The sequence below is a fragment of the Lynx canadensis genome, chromosome B1 (assembly GCF_007474595.2).
Source record: "Lynx canadensis isolate LIC74 chromosome B1, mLynCan4.pri.v2, whole genome shotgun sequence".
NCBI classification, from domain to species: Eukaryota; Metazoa; Chordata; class Mammalia; order Carnivora; family Felidae; genus Lynx; species Lynx canadensis.
The window spans coordinates 35,043,751-35,057,190 of NC_044306.2; the positions used below are offsets into that span (position 1 = coordinate 35,043,751).

The 13,440-nt window shown below is 57.0% G+C and overlaps 1 protein-coding gene across 3 annotated transcripts in view; it reads left to right on the forward strand.

The window, feature by feature from the left end:
• Positions 1-13,399, forward strand: part of BIN3 (bridging integrator 3) — a 43,025-nt gene extending 29,626 nt beyond the window's left edge. For 2 of the 3 annotated variants that reach the window (XM_030312406.1, XM_030312407.1), the window contains exons 3-9: positions 504-544; positions 975-1,036; positions 4,186-4,322; positions 4,881-4,921; positions 9,311-9,452; positions 9,668-9,802; positions 12,517-13,399. In XM_030312406.1, coding sequence (XP_030168266.1) covers positions 504-544; positions 975-1,036; positions 4,186-4,322; positions 4,881-4,921; positions 9,311-9,452; positions 9,668-9,802; positions 12,517-12,663 — 705 coding nt within the window. In that variant the 3' untranslated portion in view covers positions 12,664-13,399. The remainder of the gene's footprint in view (positions 1-503; positions 545-974; positions 1,037-4,185; positions 4,323-4,880; positions 4,922-9,310; positions 9,453-9,667; positions 9,803-12,516) is intronic. The other variant, XM_030312408.1, reaches the window with a different exon arrangement.
• The last annotated feature ends 41 nt before the right edge of the window (positions 13,400-13,440 follow it).

The window sequence follows — 13,440 nt, forward strand, 5'->3', positions numbered from 1 at the left end:
CAATAGTATTTGTGCTCGGTACATTCCAGCACACAGAGCGTGCAGACAGGACGTTTCTTGGTCCACCCTGAACCTCACAGTTGGTAAGCCCTGTGAGGAAACCAGGGCCAGGAGTAGGAGGGGACCCGCCTGCTTCCCCCCCTGCGAGTCTCAGTCACATTCACATTCCGAGCACCTCACCTGCCTCACGATGGGAGGGGTGAGGAGAGAGGGAACGCAGCCCAGCGCCTGGCTCCCTGTGGTAGAGGAACAGAGCCACAATCCGCTGCTACTTGCCTGGCTGGCCCATCTGGGAGGGGAGTCTTGTGCCCTAAATCAAACACTTAATTAATTTGGGAACACAGGGATACTGTGTCGTTAACGATCTGCTGGAGCTTGTATGAACTGGACCGTGTTGTTTTCTGCAGCTGGGGGGAGGGTGGAGAGGGAGTTTCAGTAGGCTGGCAGATTTTTTCCAGCGTGTTGTCATTTCTCCGATGATTGAGTTATCTCTTTGGTTACAGGTGGAGAGAGATTTTGAAAGGGAGTATGGAAAACTCCAGCAGTGAGTGTCAAAGCCCAGAAGGATGGAGGCTGGGGGGAGTGGGGGGGGGGGCGAGAGGGGGAAGGGCAGGAGCCTTCCACCAGGTCTCAGTTCCCGCACTGCCCCTTCCGGCACCTCCATTAGTGGGCTGCTCATCTGTCCCGTAAGTGCCGCGGGAGCAGAGGGCAGCTCAGTTCACAGCCTGCCAGAAATTCTCCCCCAGCTGATGGCTATGTGACAGTCGTTAACTCATAGCCTTTGGGTGCTTGGCCTCATGCAGAGCCGGCAGCCGCCCTTCAGTCGGTGGGAAAACTCCCCATGGAGCAGGGGCCCCCTCTCCTGGCAGGCCTTCCAGGGCATCAGACTGGGCTTCACTCAGGTAGATGGGAAGGAAGGGGGCTGAAGCAAGCTGACGATGCCAGGTGCCTAAGCCTGTGCCCCTGCCTTGCAGGCTGGAGGAGCAGACCAGGAGGCTGCAGAAGGACATGAAGAAGGGCACCGATGCTGATCTGGGTAGGTGGCATAGTCCAGAGCTGGGCCGGGCCTGGCCGGGTCACGGGTGGACCTCTGCCCCTCCGTCACGTCAGGGCTGGCTCCTGTGGTCTGTGCACAGATGCTCATGTCACCGCTCATCCAGAGGACATGGGTGGGTCTGAACACGACTGTCCCTGGCATCTCCAGACTACGTGTGCAGCGAGCCAAGGGTCTGATTACGGAGCCCATCTGTTATTTGTTTTGTGGATAGTTCCAGGTTCCCTGGGTGGCATATTTATCGTTCGCCACTGCCTTTCCAGTACAGGAGAAGCTGTGACCTATTGCTTCCTTTCTTTGGTACTTCTCCAGATAGACTGCACTGTCAGAGCACAGATGAAGGGAAGGTTGCGTTTTCAGAGTGGGCAGCTTTGGAAGCTGTGGAACGTCAGGGATCCATGAAGTGGAGAGCATGGTTTTCCCCACAAGAAATCAAAATAAATGGGGGACCCCTGGGGCCCAGGGTTCCTGGCCTCGTCCGCCCCCAGTGAGAACTAGAATCTGGGCAGAGAAAGCCCTCCTGAAGCAGTCACAGTCAGTGCATCAGGGTCACCAGAAGGCCCGCCACGAGGCAGATTGTCCAGCCCACCCCCAGGCAGTGCTGAGGCAGCTGGCCCGGGGACCCCATTTTGAGAACCACTGCCCCAGACAATTGAGGGAAATCAACTGCCTGGCCAAGATCTAAAATCCCATTCTGTGTTCCCAAACAAGATCATCTGTGCACCGGCAGTCCCTGTTAGGTCTTTGTCGACCCTTATATTTTGAGGTGGCATCAGGGTTCCAGAGACCCATGTGGAGTTGGAGACCCGCATTCTCTTTAAGGTTCAAAGACCACCAGCCTCCCAATTGGTGCTGGGCTGGCCACACCCTCCCAGTCCCTGAGAGTGGAGGCTCTATGGCCCTGCCCTGCAGCACTCACTCACTCACATAGGCCAGTGAGGACTCCCAGTGGGATTCCACACTGTTAATTGACTTCAGATGGTTCGAACAAAGACAGAGGCAGAGGCCTGAAGTGTGAGGCTTTAGGAAAGAAAAGGAAAATTGGGAAGGAAGTCTCCCCTGCCCTACCTTTTCAGGATTTTTTTCCTCAAATATTAAAAAGTAGTGGAAGAAATTTTTCAAAAACGTTTCCAGTTTTGTCCCAAGTTTCTATCCTTTAATTATACTGTGTATGACCATTTCATGATCCAGTCCAGTTACACATGATGTTTGCTCCTAAGCCTACAAAGTCACTGCACAGATTTGAAAGAGGGTTCTTAGCTCCACTGCCTCAACATTTCTGGGAAGTATATATTTCCAGGCTTCTCCCATACTGTGCCTGTTTGCTGGGTGACTGCAGCAGGCTACCAGATTAGAGGGAGGCCCAGGACAGGGCGCTGCGTGAGCCAGTCATCCACTGTGGGCTTCTCTGCTGGCATATGGAGGAGCCTGAGTGGAGAGGGACCCGCTAGGCTTCCGTTTCTCCCACCGGAAACAGAGAAGTAGGCCCTTGGGGCCAAGGAGTAGGCACGTGGGGCCAACGCGCTCCTCATATGGCAAGGCAGGGGCACATCTCTGGTTAACTGGAGTGGACCTCATTTCATTGATTCAAAGACATTGTTTCACTTTTAACATCTCAGAAATCAACACACCGTAACATAATTCGCAGCATAGTTTTTCTTTCTCAATGGCTATACATTAATGGTGTGTTACCGTCTTAAATTCAGTGGCATAAAGTAGTGAGGAATACATTCAAAATCTTTTCTCCTGAAACCCTCAAACTGGTACAGACACTATGGAGCAAGCATGCCCCTTCTCCAGTCTCTCTGCCTGCCCCTCTAGAATTTTTTTGTTTGTTTGTTTGCAAATAATGGAGACCCGAAAACTTGTATGGGACTGAGAACCCCAAAGCTGCCAATAGATCTCCATCCTGCCTTGGAGCTGCCCTCTGATTTCCAGGCTCCCCATAGCCCCATATCCTGTGTCAAACATGGTGTAGAAACATGTGAACAAGGCTACAGCAGGGCAGCGGCCTCCATCTGTGGGGAAATGGTACCAGAGAAGACCTTTAACAACATAAGCAGATACCGCAGCAGAGCCTTGTGGGGCCTGCCCACAGCTGTCTCCAGGCGGATCACCAGGAGAGGAGTGGGCGGCGAGGCGGGTGCCCAGGGTCTAGTCCTGGCTCGGCACTTACAGCTGTTTGACCTTGAGGGAGTTATAACCTCTTTGGAGCCTCACCCTCCTCATCTGTAAAACGGGGCCAAAATACACTACCTGAAATGTCTCCTGCGTTGTATGAGCCCTGGATAAAACAGTGGGGGCACGGGAACCCTGCAGAGGCAGGATGGAAACCTGTCAGCAGCTTTGGAGTTTTTGGTCTAAAGTACAAGTCTTTCAGTCTCCATTACGTGCAAACAAAAGTCTACAGGGGCAGGAAGAGACTGGGAAGGGGCCGTGCTTGCTCGGTAGGGTCTGTACCAGCTCCAGAGGCTCAGAGGAAAACAAGTTTCTGAGTGTATGTCATTGAAACCAGGGGTTGCCTGGCCACACCAAATCTGGCCTCATTTTGTCAATAAAGGGGCAGTGGAACAAAGCCACACCCATTCTTTAGGTACTGTCTGTGGCAGAGTTGAGTAGTTGCAGCAGAAACCATGCAGCCCATACAGCCCGCCATCTTGATTTCTAGCCTTTATGGTATGTTTGCCAGCCCTCGTGGGGCACACTCTTACTCTCGTCCATGAGAGGGTCCCAAACCAAGCTTCAGGCCCAAACCACCTGGAGAGTTTCTTTAAGATACATGTTTCTGGATTACAGACTTACTGAGATGGACTCTTTTGAGCTAGAAAATAGGTATTTTTTACAGCTTCCCGCCCAAAGGATTCTGTTAAAACCCAGAGTTTGGGAAATGAAGTCATTGCCAAAGGTAAAGGTGCTCCGAAGAACTACCCAGAGCAGCCTCAGATGGTCAGGAGCGAACACCATCCAGTAAGGACCGGTGACTTTCAGCTTGTGGTACTCTGTAGCTTTTCTGGCCTGTGGCCGGGGTGGCGGTCAGGGTATGGCCGCTGGACTGAGGAAGGATAGGGTCCTAAGGACAAGATCTTGAAGGCTGTCCCTTCATAGGTTCACCGAGCTTTGACTTCTTACAGCCTTATCCAAATCTGCTGTGAAGATATCCTTGGACTTGCTCTCCAATCCCCTCTGCGAGCAAGATCAGGACTTCCTGAACATGGTGACAGCCCTGGACACAGCCATGAAGCGGATGGACGCCTTCAACCAGGAGAAGGTAGCTGGGGTCTTGCTCTCCCCCTTCCCGTGGCTTCTGCCTGGGTGGAGCGCCCGTGCAGAGAGTCCTCCCAGGGCTCGGTCTTCCGACGCCCTCAGTGCTCTGACACCCGTGTGTCACGAGCCCCGTGAGCTCGTTCCTGGACCTGCTTCGGCACCCTGTGCTGCCCGTGACTCCCACGAGCTCGTATCGCTCACTGTGAGACCCCGAGGGAGGCAGGGCAGCTCTGCTCACCCGGAGCCCCTCACACATTCTGTAGCTGCCCACCCAGCCTGCCCCCTGAGCACAGCTGTCAGCAGCCTGCAGACGGTGCTGGCGGGAGGTGAACAGACCTGGAACAAGAACAGTACTCCCTGCTGCCCTCGACGTCCTGGCCATCGTCGTCCTCTCCGCCTAGCTCCAGCTGCCGAGTCAGGGGTGCCCCCGCCCCATCTCGTCCCCACCCAGGGCTCTCAGGACAGCCCTGACTGTCCCCTTTCTCAGGAACGTAGATCCTCCCCTTTTAGGAAGAGTCTGATTTCCCCTAGGTCTTGATTCATTGGGTCTTTCTTTCAACAGGTGAACCAGATCCAAAAGACCGTGATTGAACCCTTAAAAAAGTGAGTAGTGGTCATCTGGGGACCACAGGCCTGAGGGAACTAGGCTGGGGGTGCTTATTGGAAAGGCAGGTCAACTGGCCGACTGGGGACCGAATATCATTTCCAGCAGCCTAGAACCCCAGACTCCCAGGGAGCTGACCGGAAACTCAACAGGGACGCTGGCGATGTGATCTGTGGCTCCAGAGCACCCGCCCTGCCCAGTGCACTCAGTGACTTGCGGTCTGCCCCAGCAGACAGCCTCTAGTCAGTGGTCACTTTGCCACCTTTCCCTCTGTTCCCGCTGAGAGCCAGAGGTCCCAGAGCTTGCTGAATGAAGCGAGCAGAGCGCTTGGCCAGCCCTCAGCGGGGATGAGCAAGGCCTTTCATCTCCCCGCCGCACCGGGAGAGCAGCTGCCTGCGGCGCCCGGCTTCGGAGATGTGGGGGTGGCTGCACATGGGGAAGGGCGCAGCAGCAGGGTCCTGCCTGGGAAGGTCCCCAAACTCGTGACCCGACAGGGTCAGAAATTCTTCTGCGAGGCTCATCTTCTCTCAGGCAGGCTCTGGGCAGCGATCAGACAGGCCTATCCCCCGGTCCCCTGAGGTGGTGGGCTGGCGGGGGGCGGGGACAGGCAGGAGCATTGCCTTGAAGCTCCACATCACTTCATCTGCCCCCCTAGCCTCTCCCAAACTGACTCTGACCTAGAAAGGCTCCCGCTCCAGCCCGGCAGCTGCACTTTATTACCTCTTCTGTGGTGGTCCCTGGCAGCTGCCTCACCAGGCCTGGGTAATGAGGCTCTGCTAATTACCATTAGGCCTGGATCAGGGCCCGGAGGGAGATGAAGAGAGCAGGTTTTGGTCCTCTAGCCCCTGGCTTTGAGGTTACTGAGCTCTTCACTCCCTGTTCGGGTCCAAGGGGTGGGGTTAGGGAAAGCTCTTTCCGAGCCAGGCTGTCTGGAGGCTCGGCCCACCCTCCTTCCCTGGGCCCCTTCCCCTACCCGCTGCTCGGGCCCAGGTTGCAGGGCCACACGAGGAACTGGGTGCCGAGGAGGCTGGTGGCTCAGGAGGGAGGTGGCAGCAGGGGCTCCGTGGCTGGTGGCTTTCTGACCGGGTCCCCAGGACCGAGCGTTCGCAGTTGGGTGGGAAGGACCACGGGCAGAGCAGACCCTGCCTCTGGCGTTCCAGGAGCTGCCACAGAGACACCCATGGCTGGCAGAGCTAGGCAGGGGACACCAGCTCAGAGAGCTAGGGGACTGACTCCAACCTCGATTTCACAACCAAGGAGGCGGCCTTGAAATCTGATGCCTGGCTTCTACAGCCAAATGGAGAGAAATCCCGGCTGCTTCCCACCGCCCCAGCAGCCCACCACCTGCCAGGAAGGTGGGTGAGTGGCACAGGAGGCGGGCACCATCTCCGCAGCAGATCCGCTGACCTCTGCCTGAGCCCCCTGGGCCTGCCTGCCTACCCGGCCGGCTTCTCCATCCCGTAGCCGACATGCGATCTCCCCCAACCACATAAAACCGGCACTGCCTGTTGCCGCCTCTTGCCAGGAGAGAAGCTCCCAGGGACCCCAGTACCGGAAACAGGAAACTGCAGCTTTCCTGTCCTCTGATGAAGAACATCACCACATGGCCACCCTGCCGCCCCCAGCCTCCCCCCAGGGGGCTCGGCCTCTAATCCCCCAGTCTCTGGGCTGTGTTCACATGGTCGGATGGGGATGCTTTCAATTTCCCTTTCCTGGTGGGTGGAAGATCCCGGCTGTGTGGGCACAGATTGAGGAATGGCAGGCATTCCCCACCAGGGCCGGCTGCTCCCAGCCTACCTCCCAGCCGGCCTCTTTCTCCCTCCCCCTTTCCCTCCTCCCTCTCACTGCCTCCTCACCCCACTGCTTACCCAGGGGAGGCAGTTTGGTTGAACCTTAGGACAGTCACCTGGGCAGAGCTTCAGCGAGGGTGTGGTGTAGGCCCAGCCCTGTTCTGCTTTCTCTGGAGGGCGGACACAACACAGATCTCAGGAGCTTGTGACCCAGTGTTGAAGCCATGATGGCGCTCTCAGGAAGAAAGACCAGGATGGTCCATAAATGCCGAGGGGGCGCTTTGCAGCGGAGTGGGGAAAGTGCTGGGCGGGCAGTCCCAGCTGGCCCCCAGCCGGCCCATGACCCTGGCCAGCGCCCTGCTCCTCCAAATCTGTTTCCCCATCTGTGGAAGGGGAGGCCTGAACCCAACCCCTGCAATGGCATTTAGTTGTCGTTTCTGTGCCTTTGATCCCAGCCCTGGGAATCAACCCCAGGTGACAACTGAGGGCGAGCAAAGAGACGAGTGCTCTGGGGTCAGAGGGCATCCGGAACTGCTCAGCCACCAGCATGGTGGTCATCCCGCCTGGCACCCGCAGAATGCATCCCTGGTGCTGCCCTCTTTCCTAATAGGAGGAAACCCTCCACCTGTTGCTTCCTGCCCCATTCTTGTCCTGTCCGTGCCCACTCCTCCCAGGCCGCCAGCAGCATGGACAGCAGAGGCCCAGACACTGGGGCCACCTAAGCAGGCCACTTCTAATGAGAGAATGAGGGTGGCCACTAGTGACCTCTAGTCTGGTTGGGGTCAAGAGGGTGGTGGTGGTGGTGGTGGTTTCTCAGGCTCCGTTGCACCTGCTTCCTTGAGTCACAGGCCTCTCAGCTGCTGGTCACACTCCTCCCAGGAGGGGAGAGGGGCTTGCCTAGCAACTGAGACCCCCTCAGAGCTGCCGCCTGAGGCACAAACAGTGAGGCTGGTCCCTGCCCATGGTCTTATCTGTTCAGACCTACCCAGGATAGGGGACCTTTGTCCTGAAGGTACTGCTCCCCACACCCAGTTCACACAGCAGCAAGGAGGCTCCTCTGCTGGCAGATCAGTCATTCAAGTATCGATTTGATGACTGATTTGTCTAAGGGCATGTCTTACCCACTTCTAGCCTTTCCAGTTAGGTAGTGAGCCCATTAGGTCACCAGTCAGTTAGAAGGACTCATTTTAGTGTCCTTTCTTGGGGATAAGGCTTTTGTTTGACCAGAACCTACTGCCTGTATCTATAGCCTTGGCTGGGGAATTCAGTGCTTCGGTCAAATTTATGTTCTCTGTTCTCTGGCAAAAATCTTCATTACTCTTATGTCACGGGCACTCGTGATTTGTTGGGGCTTTTAAAAACCAAATTCATGATCATGCTTCTTTGAGAGGCAGACTTGGAAAATTGTTCTTCCTGTGGCATGTGAACTGCCTAAAGATGGCCCTGGAGCTGACGGGCACCTCCGGCCCCAGCATTGTGGAAGGGGAGGTCCCCACAGCATGTTGTCCCGGCCGCTCCTAGAGAAACCCAGTCTTCTGGCCCCGAGTGCCCCCTCTGTGCCTCTCAACCCCGAATAACCACTGTGCCACCATTTTCCTCAGTTGCGGGGCCCAACCTGCAGGGTAGATGCCTCCTGCCCTGCAGGCTTTGCTCGCCAGGCAGCTGCCCCATCTCTTCCCGTCCAGTTCCAGAAAACCTGCTTGCAGGCTTGCCTTGCTTTCTCCGACACTCCAATCAAGGGAAATACAGCGTCCCTGCCTGGGATGCAGTCCTGCCCGGTGTCTGTCTCAAGACCTCATTGCTCTTCCCAGTCAAAGATGATAGTCATCACAAAGATGATGCCCACAGGGGCCAAAAGTGTCCGCTGACACTCTTTGTGAGTGGCCCACTCCTCAGCATTTCCCTGTGGTCCTTTTTAGTCCCGGTGGGGCAACAAGATGTCCTTGAGTCATTTTCCTCAAACATCTGGTTCAACGGTTCAGCCATTTCAGTGGCAGAACCCGAGGGTTCCTGCTTTTCTCACGGTCAGCTGATAGAAATAGGCCAAGACTAGGTTTTGACTGCAGTTGTCACTGCTAGTGACACCATGAGGTGGCAGGGAGGTGCCAGAGAACTGGGATGCTTGAGCTCTCTGCTGGACAGTCACTATCCTGGTTGTGACCCTGGACAAGTCATGTCATCTCTCTGGCCTCAATTTCATTGATTGTGTTAAAGGAAGATGTTGGACAGATTATTCCCAAGAGTCTTCAGCTCTCCCATGCTCTGTGACAGGTCTCTGTCATGTGCGGGGTCATATGAGATGGGTGGGGAAGGGGCAGTGGCCATGCCAGTGGCTTCCTTGCATTCCTGCTCCTGTGGCTCACTCTGATCAGTAGAGTGACCCTTAGTCCTACTTCCTTCCTGTGGCCTTACCCCAGACGGCATTCTCAGCAGTGGGTGCTCCCCAGGGGCCACGGCCTCATCTGTCTTACCCACGTGAAATCCCCAAGACCTAGAACAGGGTCTGGCACTTAGTAGGCACTCAGTATGTATTTTTGAATGGACGCCGAGCTGCTGGGCTGCGGCTCCAAGAACAGCCTGTATCCGACTGTGCGGCAGGTTTAGCAGTGTCTTCCCAAGCCTCAACATGGCGGTGAAGCGGCGGGAGCAGGCCTTGCAGGACTACAGAAGATTGCAGGCCAAGGTGGAGAAGTACGAGGAGAAGGAGAAGACGGGGCCAGTGCTGGCCAAACTCCACCAGGTACCAAGAAGGGAGAGGTGGGTGTGGACAACGGGCCCCGTGGGTGACTTGTGGCAAGTTCCTCCTTCACCTGGGGACCAGCTTTGGGGGCTAGGAGACCAAGACACCAGATGTGATCCCCACCCCACCCCCGCCCCCAACATACACATCGTGCCCCCAGCATACACTCTGGGTAAGCTACCAAGAGCTGTGACACCCAGTGTCTTGTCCCTCAGGCCCGAGAAGAGCTTCGGCCTGTGCGGGACGACTTTGAGGCCAAGAACAAGCAGCTCCTGGATGAGATGCCGCGGTTCTACAACAGCCGCCTGGACTACTTCCAGCCCAGCTTTGAGTCCCTGATCCGAGCGCAGGTGAGGCGGCTCCCCACCCTGCCCCAAAGGACGGCGAATGCTTGCTCCCCTGGGAGATGGTCCTGGGCTTTGTAGACACCCTCGCGCCCGTCCCCGCTTCCCAACTGGGAGGGTGGCTTAGCCGTTCTCCGCCAAGTCAGCAGTGCCGCCACCCTGCCCCCGGCACCGCGTCTGCGTCTGACTCTGAGCATTTGCTGGACTTACCGCCTGGGCTCCTCCGTTGCTGTTTAGTGAATCACAGTCCCAGGATGAGACCCCTTTTTGTTGAATGGCTTTTCCCTCAAGTTCTCTCTCTCCTCTCATTGTACCACCAGTGGCAAGAAGAGAGACACTCTGTCAACACCTCACTTTGACGGGCAGGTTCTTCTTGCCTGGTGTGCTCAGGTCCGGCACAGAGGCCTGCAGGGCAAAGGCCCACACCCCTGCTTCCCCGCTCTAGTTGCTCCTCCTCGCTAGGCAGGAGACCATAGGCTCTCTTGACTTCTAGCAACCCTTGGAGGGTTCCCTACATCCTGGGGAGGGCCATGCTCAAGGCCTCTGCCTGGGTGCCAGGCCACAGGGCACCTTCCAGTGGAAAGGCAGGCTGGCCTCTGGCCAGGTGTGCATGGAGGTGCCCGGGGTAGCACCGGGGCCGGGCAGCTGGAGGGTGGGAAGCAGGCTAAGGCCTCCCACCACTCGAGGGTTTGAGGACACAATGTCCAGCTGCATGTAGCTCCTGCGTAGCAACCCCCCCCCCCCCCAGCCCCGGCCATTCTTCAAACCGTTCGCAGGGATTGTTCTCCCCATTGTAAAAGAGAGGAGGCTAAGGTGCCAAACCAAGAGGTCTCTGCCATTTGGGGCCCCCGCATCAGCCTCCTGCAGGCACTCAGCATCCTGCCACCTTTCCCACCGTTCCCCAGCCGGTGACAAAGCTAAAGACTCGGCCCCCTCCTGCCCACTTCGGTGCTTGGCCTGGGTGTCTGGCGCCCTCTAGTGGACACACTCCTTGCAGTCAACAAGGTGACCGAAGCTGAAAGGCCTCAGGGTACCCAGGGAAAAGCCCGATCCTTACCTGCCCAGCCTACCAGCCTTTGGAGACACCAAAACCCATGGGGCTGCACGCCTGTGCTCAGAACCCTGAGCAGGGTTGATGTTGGAGCTGGAACTTAGTGACCATGTTTTTGGCCGCTAGGGAGAAATGAGGCAGAGCACCAACATGCACAAGTGAAGGGGGGCGGGGGGGGGGGTGGGTTTCCACACCTGCCTCCAGAGCATTCTCCTGGAGATGAGGACTTCCTTCCAGAGGCTCAGCCTAGGCTGTGGAGGAATGTGTTTAAGGAGACCTGTGCTTTCCCTCCCTGTGCCACCACCACCCCTGCTCCCGGCCCCCTGCATGCTACCCTGCCCCCTCCATTCTGTTGCTCACTGGAGGAAGCTCCAGGGTGCCCAGACCTGAGGTTAGGGGCTATGGATGCCCCGTAACCGGTCAGCGGGGTGGATAGGGACTGTTCACTGCCTCCTCAGCACCAGCCTCCCCCTCCCGAGGCTGTCGCTGCCATTAGTCACTGGAGAAGTGAGCATTCCTAGTGACTCAGCCTGCGCAGTGCGGCTCTGGGGCGGGGAGTGGGGGTAGGGCAGGCCATCCCCTGCCCTCTCCCGGCCCTGGTCTACGCCCCGTCCCCTCAGGGGACAGCAACATTTGGAGACCCTCATTTAGCTCCCCTCAGCCCAGTGGAAATCTAGCTGTGGGGGTATGAGAGACCCCTCCTCAGAAGCAGCTGAGCCACGGCCCTGCCACCAAACCTGCCACTCGGCCTGGCCTTCCCAGTGACAGCACTCCACTGTCTAGAGTGGAAGCAGTGTCTGAATAGAGTTTTGAATAATGTGGATCACTTTCACGGAAGTGTTTGCCTTTGGTCATGGAGGTGGATACGAGGCAGTGGCCCCTGGTCTGAGCAGCCCTCAGCCATCGGAGAGTTGCTGAGGGGTCTCCCCTGTCCTCAACACACCCCCACCCCACTGCCACAGGCCTCTCCCATCAGCCCCGGTGCCTACACACATAGGGACACGGAAACAAGCTGGTCTGCGAACCCTGCTTTCCAGCCAAACAGCCGAAGCGTGATTAATGGGACAGGTTGGGAAGGAACACGCGGGGGGGGGGGGGGGGGGGGTCACCTTTCTCACCTTTACCTCTAAGACTCTCAGGGTTCTGGGGTCCAGCCATGCCCCTTCCCCATGGACAAAGGTCTAGCTTCTTGAAGCACCTCGGGTCAGTGCCTGACTCCCTGGCTTCCCCAGGACTCAAGGAGGGTCCTGCCAGTGCCCTCAGCCAGCCTCAGGCTGCACTGTCCTATATCTCACGGCACAGGCCCCAACGCCCCTCAGCTGCCTGGAGGGCTCCAAAGTCAGAACCCCCGCCTCCATCCATCTCACCAAGGCCCCCTTGCCCCCCCTCCTCTGCCATCCTGGCAGCAGCAGTGGACGTTCCTGAAGGGCTGGGGTCTGTGGCTTCAGTTTCCCTACTTGCCCTGCAGTTTCAGGAGATGGGCTGAGAGGAAGGGCAGTGATGGAGGGAAGAGTGGAAGCCAGCCCCCTCCACCCAGCCTGAGCGCTCTGCTTAAGAGAACAAGCAGCATGTGGGCCTCTGGGACGCGCCCAGGGGGTGCAATGCTGAGGGGGCTTTGTACCCCGGGAGCCCAGCACCTGCCAACCTCCTTCTCCATCCCTACCTCCAGGTTGGGTACTACTCTGAAATGCAGAAGATCTTCGGAGACCTGACCCAGCAGCTCGACCAGCCTGGCCACACTGATGAGCAGCGAGAGAGGGAGAATGAGGCCAGACTGAGTGAGCTCAGAGCCCTCTCCATTGTGGCTGATGACTGAGTCCCCGCCACCGTTTCAGACTCCTGGGATACAAGTCAACCTTTCTGGTCTTAGCCCTTGTTAAGCTTAGGCTCAGGCGACAGCCAGCAAAAGGCTCTCCCCCGAGAGAAGTATGGGGACAGCAGTGGCCCCTGTTCTACCTCACGAGACCTCTGCAGTGAGCCTGGCACCAGGAGCCCCAAGCAGGGTGCTGCCTCCCCACCCATAGCAAGAACCCAGACAGGTAAGCAGCACAGAAAAACTCCAAGGGCTTTGTTTCCAAAAGAACCGTCCAAAGGGCAGCCTGGCCTAGGACCTGAGCAAGCTTCCAGCCTTCAAAGGCACAGGCTCTGTCCGCTCACCTGAGGTCTTAGCCCTGCCTGCACGGTTGTGATCTCACCTACCTCCAAAGAAAGACCCATCCTTGGGAGTCCACCCACCCTCGTTGCCTTTCCCCTTCAGACTCTTCTTTTCTGGGAGAGGCCCAAGACACTGCCTCTCCTCTAGCCCAGACTCCCAGCATGATAAAACCTGGTTTCACCCACTTCTATCCCTTAGGTCAAGTGCAGAGAAGAACCCCAAGCCTTGTAGGTTCCCTAGGAAACCAGACTCAGCTCATGTAAATAGGCTGTCAACCACACAAAATGTCACAGCCTGATTCACAGGCCTCAAAGCAATAACAGTGGGTTTGTGTCACCTGAATATTTGGAAATTTTATTTTTTCAAGTAAAGTTTTCAATAAAATTGCCAGCTGTTACTGTGCTGTAACTGAGGAGAGAAGAGAGCCACCCCAGGTTT